Source organism: Vombatus ursinus, unplaced genomic scaffold, assembly GCF_900497805.2.
Source record: "Vombatus ursinus unplaced genomic scaffold, bare-nosed wombat genome assembly UNPS02000580.1, whole genome shotgun sequence".
Taxonomy (NCBI): Eukaryota; Metazoa; Chordata; class Mammalia; order Diprotodontia; family Vombatidae; genus Vombatus; species Vombatus ursinus.
In genome coordinates, this window is record NW_020940358.1 from 1 (window position 1) to 11,546 (window position 11,546).

An 11,546-nucleotide genomic window follows, 5' to 3' on the forward strand; every position below is an offset into this window, starting at 1 on the left:
AGGCCCATGGGCCAGCCAGAGATGTTGGGAAAATAATCTTTTAATGATTTCAAGGGATGAATAACAATGGTCATCAGTACAATGAAAAACTTTATTAGAAGAAATGAGGAAAAAGAAGAAGAGGAGAGAGAAAAATGGACCCAAAATACAACAGAGACATACACACTGAGTATAACTCACATAAAGACAGTGCTGTGTTGGGAACACAGAGACATGATTCCATTCAGCAGAAAAAGGGAGGTATAACCCTGCTGGAGGGTAGAGTATGCCCCAAAGTGTCCTTTTGAGAGGGAAGTTCTTATATTATCATTTTGGATGGTCTCCCTGGATCTGTCAGAATCGGGTATTAGAAATAAGAGCAAAATATTTGTGAGAAGTGGTTATCAGGAAGTAAAATTAACTGGTGATGGATAAAATATTATTTAGGGGACACAGTATTATTAACATTCAAAACACGTCATTGTCAGTGTAATTCCACATTCTATAAGCTACATACTCCTTAAGGGAGATGGTTTGACTTACTGTGTTGTCTTGGATCTTGGAGTTTTCAGCTTGTGATTTTTTTTTTCGGAAGGTAAACTGTGGATCCTTTTGATTAGCACCTTATTTTCTATGTTTATAACTTCTGAACAGATTTCTTGTATTTTTCCAGCATCATGGTGCTCAAGTTTTTTCCTTGTCTTCTGAGCAATCTATGACCTTTAGACTGCGTCTACACAATCTGTATTTGAGATCAACAACTTTTACTTATATAGAGACCATGTGCCCTTTTAATATTATTGCTTTTTGCTTCCCTTCTCCTACATTATGCTTCATTTTTGTGCATTTATATTTCCAATCTGTTCTTCTCACTTTTATTTCTTAGAATAAACTCATCACTGTGGATTGTTCTACCCTGCCAATGATTTCTGCTCTGCAAGTCATCAGTTCTACTCTTACTCTTATTTCTCTTTTAGACCAGATAGGATCATTTTGCTCTGGTTCCATGCTTTGTTAGGAATCCACAGGACCCTCTGGTTCATAGGATGTTGATTCATTTTCCTTTGTTTTGCAATACTTATCCTTTGGTGTCTAGATTTATTTTGATTATCTGGAGGCCATTGTGCTGGTCTCAGCCTTTCTGGTGAAAGGGGGAGAAGCTATGCCATTACTTCAGGTCTCACAGTTAGTCTCAAGCCTCCCACAAGAAGAGGAGGAAGGATATTCCATCATAAACAAGTCCCCTTTCTTGCCTCTGAGGAAAGAGGAGAAGATATTTCATCACACTACTTTTTTTCTGTTCTGGTGAGGGGGAACAGTGCTAATCCATTGCACAGGCCTTCAGTCTTCACGGGAAAAAGAGAAACTCCATTCCATCACACCAGGTTTCTTGCCTGTTCAACAGCTTTTTGCAGAAAGAGGAAGAATGTCATTCAATAGTCCTGTTTTCCTGCCTTTTTGGTGAGTGGAAAGGGATTCCTTCTATCACACAACATTTCTTTCCTGGTTTCCAGCCTCATAGGTAAAGAGGGAAAAAATGGTATCACTCACCAGTTTCCTACCTTTGGGGTAAGGACAGATGACATCATTCCATCAGGTGGTCTCCTGTCTCCTTCTAGAAGAGGAAAAAGACTATTCCACTGAGGACCAAATAAAGGTGAAGGTTTCAGGGAACCTGGAAAGGCTTGTATGAAATGATGCAGTGATATGGGCAGATTCAGAAGAGCAATTCATACAATAAGAACAAGATTGTAAAGACAGTGCTACAATGGCAGCACCATTTGCACTTTTGCTCATACCCCGTAACTCACTGATTCAGATGGGGGAGTTGAAATAATCCTTGTTCCCCATTGCTTCTTCAAGGCTCTCCCTCTCCCTCTATCATGCAGTAACCTCTTCCTTTGAGGTTCACTCAATCCATATTTCCCACTAAATCAATCTTTTGTTAATTGTCTAATAATGTCCAAGATACTCTCCTCAAGACTCTCTCCTCAGTAAGTTCAGTGCCAGGCCCACAATCTTCCTCTCCTCCTCAACTCCTGCCTTTGTACTATGGGATTTCAATATACATATTGATATTTTCTGAAACAGACCTACACAGCTTGGGAGTCAGTAGGGGCCAAAATTAAAATCGGCTGAACTTCTTCAGGTTGCAGATAGGTTTTTAGCAGCTCACTTTCCAAGTAAAGGTAAGTAGAAGCTAACTGACCATAATTGGTTGTCACAGGTCACTTGACAAACAGGAGAGAGTGGGCAGTGGCATCTGCCTGAAATCCTTTGACAGGCCGAAAGCAGCCTGTGGACCATATATGGTCCAGACCTACCCTGAAGCAACCTCATCTCACAGTCCCTCAATGGTATTCACTTCAAGCAATCTACTCCTCTATCCCACCACACCCATGTACAAAGATGGCCATAACTTTAATCTTGCCATCACCTACAAATGCTCTACTTCCATGTTCATGAATTCTTAAATCACCTCATCAGAGTATAATCTGGTATTATTCCATCTCTGTCTTAAAAACCCTAACACTGTTTTTCATCTTTACCAAGACCTCCATTCTCTCTATCCCTTGATTCTTTACCAGGCCATCACCTTTGTATCACCTACATCCTCTTCCCTTCCTCATTTTGATTCCTTGGTGAACCATTCTAATTCTACACTGTCTTCATCTCTTCAATCTCGTGTCCCTTTAAGGTGTTGCCTATCTTGCCCTGACAAACCTCTGCTTTTAATAACTCCCAATATCTATTGCCTTCATTCCTATATGTGTGTTACTGAAAAAGCTGGAGAAAAGCATGGAATTATGTTGACTGGATCGATTACACATATTTGGGGGCAGCTAGATGGTGCAGTGGATAGAGCACTGGCCCTAAAGTCAGGAGGACAGTCAGGAGGACCTGAGTTCAAATTTGGACTCAGACCAAACACTTGACACTTATTAGCTGTGTAACCCCAGGCAAGTCACTTAACCTCAATTACTTAAAAACATAAATAAATAAAAAATTTTTAAAAACAAATATACATTATGTATCCTCAATTGGGCCCTTGCTACACCAAGAGACCCTTTACACCTCCCTAATTAACTCAGTAATCCACTCCCCACAATAATTTTTGCTTCTTCCAAACCTTTCCATCTCTCTTCAGACCTTCCCTGGTACTACCTTACCCCACATTCTCAGCAGAAAACCTTACCTTAAATTTTACTGAAGAACTTGAAGCTATTCACCAAACGCTAGCTCTTTCCCCTCCTCATCACATGTATACTTTATGCCATGCTTTCCCCTTTCATTCATGCTTCACATGAAGATGTGACCTTGTTCTTGCCAAGGAAAATCCCTTTACATGCGTGAGTGATCACATTCCATCCCATCTCTTTCAGCAGATTGCCCCTCTCTATCATCCACAATCTCTCACACCATTCTCTCTTGATACTACTGTCTGTTGACCTGCTGCCTACAAACATGTCCACTTCCCTCATCCACAAAAATTGTTACTTGATCCATCCATCCCCATAGGTAATATCCCATATTCATCCTAATTATGACTCAAATACTAGAAAAAAATATCTACAATAGGTGTCTCCACTTTCTTTCCACTTCCTCTCCTCTTAATTCTCTACAGGCTGGCTTCCAACCTCATGACTTAATTAAAATTTCTCTCTCCAAAGATATTGATTCTTCTCCTTGATACTCTTTTCTTTCAAGGTTTTCATTGCATTACTCTCCCCACATTCAAAACTTCCCAATTTCTATCAAGGGCATTACAATTCTCCCAGTCACCCAGGCTCACAACTCTGGATAGAGATAATCTAATCTATGGGAGCTAATTATATCATCAATAGAAGCAATGTAGAGGTAAAAGAAAAAATAGGCTAGGACAGAGCCTTTAGGGATACTTAACTTAAGTGGCATGACATGGATAAAGATCCAGCAAAGAAGACTGCAAAGAAACAGTTGAATGAGTAGAAGGAGAGCCAGAAGAATATGGTGATCAACCATGTCAAAGGCTCTGTAGAGAGTTCAAGAAGAATGATGATTGGGAAAAGACCATAAGAAAGTGGAGGTTGTAAGTGAACTGATCTATGTATTACAACATTGAGCTGACTCATAGAAAAGTTAAACTTTTTTATAGGAGGAGAAGAGGAAGAGTTGCTAGCAAAGAGAAAACTAGCAAATTTTGTACTCATAATGAGCAATACAACAAATGCTCATGGGAAAACACCATGAAATACAAAGTAAAATTCAGTTGAGAATGAGAAGCTGTTCCATGAAGGAGGCAATAGGATAGAAACATTGGAGAGCTATTTAGGAACTCTCCTAGGGAGGGATGAAAGAGAAAGAGGAGAAGGGAGGCAAGGAGGAAACACATCTTCCTAATTTATTATTTGCTTAGTTTTTTATTTGGAATAATTATGCCTACAAATCTGTTGTGAAATCTAGCTGATTCTCCATTGCTAAGGGTTTCTAGTGTTCAACTTTGGAGCCATGAAACATAAAGTCATTTGCTATCTTAACCACTATGCCTAACATTGTGAACAGAAGATGAATTACCCTTTCATTTTTCAGCCAGTAATTTGAGCATTATATATAGAGAATGTTTGACTACACCTTAAAGAAGACAAGTTCCTCTCAACCTTTGGAAATCCAAGGTATAGACTCCCAGTCAAGTGTACCCAATCTACTTGTCAGCCACTTCTTATTCATAGCCCCAAAGAAAATTTTAAAAACAGAGGGAGACTCAGCCAATAATTGTTGCATTATATGTTTATTTTGCATTGGAAGAAAAAAACTAAAAGTTGAAGAAAGAGATTAAGGACGAAAAGGAGAAGTTTATGCAGCAACGAGGCACTAGGAACAACTTGGTATTCAAGGATAAGACTGGGATTTCCTGGACAGCATTGGTTCTGAGGTTGAAAAGAATCATCTTCTCCTAGAAAACATCAAAGAAAGAGTCAGTAATGGGTCCCTTGGATTCTACAAAAGAACAGAAGTCACAATTTCCTATGAGCTAGCAAAACCCAGCCTCAAAATGCCAGATGTTCAGAAAAAGGCACCAGAGGATGTGGAGTCACAGGGAATGGCTTTCCATTTAAGCTTCACTGATTCTGAAGAGGTCATTTGCATGATCTCTCCAGGCTTCATTTACAACAACTGAAAAATGAGCAGGCTGAACTAGAAATAAATTCTAAATCTAGAACCCGGTGACCTCAGAAAGGGAGAGGCCACTGATAAGTAAGAACCTGCTATGTACAAAACCACAAACTGGGTGATTTCAATGTTCTTGAAACCCTGTGTGTAAATAAACATTTTGTGCAATTGAATTATGTATTTGAGAGAGTATAAGAGGTCCCTTGGAGAAACTTGGAGGGGAAAAACAAAGGACAATTTCATCACAATCTTCAAATACGTTAAATCATGATTATTATTATAAGATTCTAGACTTAAAGCTTGAAGAGATAATAAGAGTGATCTAATCCAACCTCATTTATTTTACATAAGAAGAACCTGAGGCCAGATTGCTTATGGGACTTTCTCAAGTTCACACAGGTGATTGAAACTACTGACTCCACAATTATCATTCTTCACATTTTAGCCAGTTGTCCTCACTTTCCACTAAGAACCAAACAAGAGGCAGTAGTCTCAAAATGAAGCCACTGGTGATAGATGGAGATGTACCAAAACATTTCTAATAGGCAGAAAGACGAAAGGCTAAAACAGAAATCCAAAGGAAGCTAAAAACCTATTTGCGATAAGTAAAACAAGGTGATCCCTCTGACATGATTTGGGTGTTCAACTTCCTGTAGTTGAAATGGATCAAGTAGATGCTTAAATTCCAGATGAGGTACATGAGTTTAGATAATTCTGGAAGATTCCCTAGAAATCTTTAAAGAGTGCATACCTTAATCATGTTCCGGGGTGCAAGCCTCTGCAGAAACAAAGACATATGTGAGTAGATTTGCCAAAATCACTTCCTACCATAGAGTTCAAACAATCATACAAGGTCTCCTGAGAAATTAGTGTATAAGGGAAGGGAAGAACAAGAAAAAAGGGGAAAGACAGGGGTTGGAGTTCAGGGATAAGGGAACAGGGCACAGCAATGTGGAGCCAGTTCTATTCTTATTACCAACTTGTCCAGGGATTTTGATCCTATCTTCATTGAATCCTGAAAGCCTGACAAACTTTTTATAGTCTTCAAGGGCTTTTGAGTTCTCTTCTGCATCTGGACCTAAAGAGAGGGAGCAGAATAAATATCTGTTCATTCTGACTCAATCCTTCTCTGGTCCCTGTTTCTATAGTAGTCCCCTCCTATAGTGAAAGTCCTTGGGTTTTGCTCCTTGGTCAGTTAAATTGCCAACACAAAGCAAGATGAGACAACTAAGTATTTAGAGAACTAAGAGTTCAGCCCTCCTGTCTTCTGCCAACAAAAGCCCTCTCCCCCCACATTAAGCACTCCCCAAACCTACCTCTCTACAGAAAACCCACCTACATCTCCCAATCATGCACTAAAACAAAATAACCCTAATGCCCCCAGAAGTATCATGGAAGAATGAAGAAAATATGGAGACACACTGTCTTCTTCCCCCTGCTGCTTTGTTCAAAGCATCATTTTGCCTTCTACAGATTCATTAAAGAGTAGTTCAGTCAGTATTGGCAGCCTGGGAATGTGATTGGTAAGCAATGTCTCTGTTGCCATCAAACCTCCAGATGGCAAAAATTTTGAGGTAATTCATGGAATCCACTGGCCACTTTATTGGGCTTTGATTTGTAACAAAATGGATCCCCTCCTGCTCCTTCTACAGATGCCTGATCTGGGAATGTCTGACAAGAAGGAGGAATCTACATGAGCATTTTCTAACAGCTATTCCACATCTTAATGCTCTTCTCTTGGAGCGATTCACAGAATCCCATGTTACTTACCCACAAGTTTGGCGACTCTTATTTGGTGGCCATTTATCTCGCCTTCACAGAGGAGAAGCCAATGATCTCTCACAGATGTCTTTTCTATGAGTACCCAGTGGTTGCCCTCATCTGTGGAGATGGTGAGGAGATATATCTTTAGCATCCCTAATCCTCTTGGAAAATCTGTTGGGAAGAGACTAGGGCAGGCTTTAGGATTTCATTCTGTAGGAAAGTTGAGTGGTCCCATGACCAGGACAAAATCCCCTTGAATCTGATATGGCATCTTTCTAATGCACTTACATTTAATATTGTATATTAAAGAAGCCAGGGACTAAAGGTTTAAGAGTTTGAAGAAATCTAAAAAAAATGTTTAACCCCTAATTTTACAGAGAAGGAAACTTAGGCCAAGAAAGAATTAATTTGTCCTACATTAGAGGGATAGTATGCTGTAATGAACAGAGAAACAAGCTTGGAGTTTGTTGGTACTGAGTTCAAGTCTCACCTCTGACATATATTACCAAGGTTAACATGAACAAGTTACTTAAATTCTCCAAACCATCAAGCAACTCTCAAAGAATATAACTTGCAGAACAGATACTGATCTGTCTTGATAGAGGGAGTTTCCTTACTGGAAGTTCCTGATACAAATGAAATCATAACTCAAGTCCAAAGTAACAAAGAAAGCAAGAGTAAATGGTTGTTTGTGTTTGTAACTTTGGCAAGAATCACGTTGAACTTGAATTTTGTACCTCCTCCAATGAATAGCATAGTGCTCTAAACACTAGAGTTGATTAATAAATATTTGTTGAATGAGAGCAACACCAGCATGATGTCAGTGTCTTAGCTCTGGGAAATGATTCAGACTCAATCCTCTCCAATATATAAATGGAAAAATCCATTTTAAAACACAGTGATGCATAGGGACAGCAATGTGGCACAGGAGGTACAGTACCAGCCCTGGAGTCAGGAGGACCTGAGTTCAAATCCAATCACACATCATAATTACTAGCTCAGTGACTCTGGGCAAGTTACTTAACCCCAATTGCCTCACAAAAGAAAAAAATAGTGCTGCAAATGACTTATTTTTTGGATATGCCCCTTCTCTACAGGTCTCTAATCCCAGGAAGGCAAGCAAGTAACTGCTGTCTTACTCCATCTTTGCATGTCTCGCCCTTCCCCTCAAGAAACATCCTGGAGAGTCATCATATTAATGTTTTAATGAATTCTAACATGCCACAAGTTTTTCTAGATGATTTATGAATCCTGAGAATATCATTCAAGAAAATATTTTTGCCCATTAAAGTATCTATTGTTGGAAAAAAGTGTTCTTGTGATTTCCCATAGCAAATTATAAGAGTAGATACCTAACCTGAATTTGCTACCTCAACCCCTCACATGCGGGTATTTAGTCAGTCACATCTGCAGACAGATAAACCTACTCATCAACTCAGTCTATGCCATAGAAAAAGCATGCAAATTCACAAGATATTGTCAAGAAAACCCAGTCTTTGGACTCCAAGAATAAAGGAAAGTCTCAAGATGCAATCTTTCCTTTGGCCTGACAGACCATCTCTGAGGAACCCAGGGATTTCTTTACTATGGCATATTTGATTCACTTACCCACAGAAAATAGCCCAGGATTGTTTGTTTTCTCCAATTTCAATTTAATCTCTTCACACATTCCATTCTTGCTGGGAAACAGAACACATATGAATGGTTTTGCTGGAGACAACAAGAGGAAGAGAAGTTTATATGTCATTGAAATCAGGAAAGGTGATTTGATAACTTCACTCCCGACCCAATGTGGCAAGCACAGGAGAATGTCTAGAAGCAGATTAGCATTACAGCCTGTGATCTGATTATTCTCACTCATAGAAAAGAATCTTGTGACTTAGTGATCATCTTTTGAATATTGAACATTCTCTGGGTCAATCTGTACAGCTGGAAAGAAATCCAAACTCAAGTGACCCCAAAGGATATGAAGAAAGATGCACACTTTAAGTAGGCTGCAGTATAAAACATAGGATAACTCGTGTCATGAATTACATGAAACAAAGGCATCCATAGGGAAATAAGGAAAGTTTAGAGGAGGTCTGAGGTCATATGGGGACTATCAGTTAGTGAGTCAGAAAAAATTAGTCAGTGAGTACATTGTAAGCATTTCACTCTTTGCTGAGAAAGGCAGCCTAAGCTTCATATATACATAAATATTTACATACATATATATGTGTGTGTATATGTGTGTATGTATTCTACATACATATATATGTGTATATGTGTGTATGTGTGTATGTATGTTTGTATCTGTGTAAACAGGTATGTATGTGTGTTTGTATACACTCTAACTCTAACCTTAATTCAAACCTTCTAAGCCTCTAACTCTAACACAGTATATGTAATTTTCTGTGGTCAGATTAGATATGCAGAGAATATCGAATGATTGGCTCTAGTTGTGTTCCTAGAATAGGAGAGATAAAGATGAAGCAGGCTGATAGGACAACCATGGGCAATCTACTTACTTCATGATAATTTTGGCCTCCAGAGCATCATAGCTAAGGCGGGTGATTATCAAGGGTGACATCTCCTTAGGCACATGCTTCTCAAAATCTTCACTGTCTGTCACAATGGCCTTTACAATGTATGTACCCTAGAGGGAGTTATGATATGTAGCTAGAACTTGAAGGAGGAAAAATGAGGGAATAATGGGAACCAACCCTTCACAGACATCTGCTAATCATCTGAATCTTCATTCCCATCTCTGAACTGAATCCCAGCTATGAGGCAAAAATCATGCATGAACCAGTTACCCAGGGATCACTATGGACCTAGTGGTAGCAAGCATAAAATCATGTTTTATAGGAAGAAGTCATGAGGTTGAAGTGAACTAGCCTTGAGAATCCAAACCTATCAAGCTGGCCCAACTCTGACATGGCTCAAATGGAAGCAGACATTTGGCACTGAACTCCCAAACTGAATTCCTGAAGAAAGTGACTTTGAATCCTTGGAGACCCAACTTCACCCAAGAACGTTACTTTCTCTGAATGGTCATTAGCAAGGATAAAATTAACTGAATCATATCCCCATTTCCAGTTCATTGCGGATAGAGTCAATTAAAGCAAGAGAACAGTGAAATGCTTGACTTGAAATCTACTTCCTGCACTGACTTTCTCCAATCTCCCATCTCCCATCAACCCAAGATTTTCTAATGAAATCTATAGCACTAAAATTGCAGTATATTTTAAGATGTGAAGGTTACAGGGCTACAGACCCAGGTTAAAAACAGCCCAGTGAGGCTCAGATTTTTAAATGACAGCCTTTTGCTAGCATACATCCTTCCTTCTAATCTACAAGATCTCCCAATGAAGTATCACCTCAAATCGTTCTTCAGAAGGTGATGACTCCTCAGCTTGGAGGATAGAGGATAGGCTTAATGCTATGGTGAGGAAAAAGACCTTCATCTTCTCAGGTGTTCACAGGTACTTTACCTTCAGTGACTCACTCAATGAAGCTGGTTAGAAGGTGTGTACTCCTCTCCTAACATCTGCCTCTATAAATATATCCTAAGATCAATGTGACATTGAAAATTGTTATCTTTTTTTGTACAGTGTTCCAGTAAGTCTTACAATAGGGCACTGGGGGGTAAAGGAAAGGTGAAATAACATACTATTGTTTTTGGAAGTCCTATGCCTTTCTTCATTTTGAATGACTACTTGTTAAAATCCATCCAAATAATCAATTAGACATAATTTTTGAGCTTCTTCATCCTTCATGAGTTCTAATAATTGACGCATTTACTGTTGGGAAGGAGAAGGTTATCAGAATAGGAAATAGTTCAAAGATCCTTTGAGCAACAAAGAGAAAATCAGTGGCTTCAATCCAACCCCAACCCGTCCTACCCACTCATTTTTGGTGGCACGTTTCGTAAAGTTTTTCATAGGCGTTGAAGACTTCTCTCTAGTTCTATCTCCATGATATAGTTAAAAACACACACACACACACATACATACTAGACAAAGCAAGAATCAGAAAATCTGGGTTTGAATATCAGTTCTCTTATTCATTCCACCTTGAACAAGGTTCATCTCTCAATTAGAAAGAGTTCTTAACTTCTAACACGTTCACAAGAGTCATGTAAGGTCAATAAAATATATATCGTGATCACCATTTAATAGATAAGGAAATGGAGGCACAGAAGATTTAAATGACTTCCCTGGCATCACAAAGAGGGAAAGAACTAGAGCTAAAGTTCAGGTATCGTAGGCTTGACCCAACCACCTTCACAAATATGTAACCTAAAAATAAAATTGTCTTCTTTCTTGGAACCCTTATAATTATCTGAGTTAGGTAGACCTGCCTGAGACCTTGAATTGACCCAGGTTGTTTTATACTGGTAATATTGATCACATGAAAGGTGGAAGTCTAAGATTTGGGCTGAGTTTTGCTGGTCAAAATGAAGTTTTCTGGGACATTGAATCTTGCATGTTTGACTTCTTTAAAAGTAATACATCATTTATTTGCAGGTCACTCAGTAACAACTTCACTTATGTTTTCCTAAGAAGCCATATTTTTTCTTGCAAACATAACTCTTTGACTACTGATCAGTTACCTTATCTATTGATAATATTTCTGTGACATTCCAATCAATAAACATTAATTAAGCACCT

At 38.9% G+C, this 11,546-nt stretch overlaps 1 protein-coding gene across 1 annotated transcript; it reads right to left on the reverse strand.

Annotated features, from left to right (window-relative positions):
• Positions 1-5,882: 5,882 nt before the first annotated feature.
• Positions 5,883-10,340, reverse strand: LOC114033950 (late lactation protein B-like). Its single transcript, XM_027849600.1, has 6 exons — positions 10,254-10,340; positions 9,402-9,529; positions 8,503-8,573; positions 6,901-7,011; positions 6,107-6,208; positions 5,883-5,908 (listed from the first exon to the last, which is right to left on the reverse strand). Exons 1-6 carry the CDS (start codon positions 10,338-10,340, stop codon positions 5,883-5,885), a joined length of 525 nt encoding a protein of 174 aa, XP_027705401.1.
• Between the last annotated feature and the right edge of the window lie 1,206 nt (positions 10,341-11,546).

Bases quoted from the DNA above. Each gene is read 5' to 3' on its own strand.
- LOC114033950 (XM_027849600.1), bottom strand. From the start codon at position 10,340: ATGAAGGTCTTTTTCCTCACCATAGCATTAAGCCTATCCTCTATCCTC. The intron at 7,012-8,502 runs GTAAGTGAATCA...CCATCTCCACAG, and splicing joins TCCTGGGCTATTTTCTGTGG to ATGAGGGCAACCACTGGGTA. The intron at 6,209-6,900 runs GTAAGTAACATG...CCCTCTCTTTAG, and splicing joins AAGAGTCGCCAAACTTGTGG to GTCCAGATGCAGAAGAGAAC.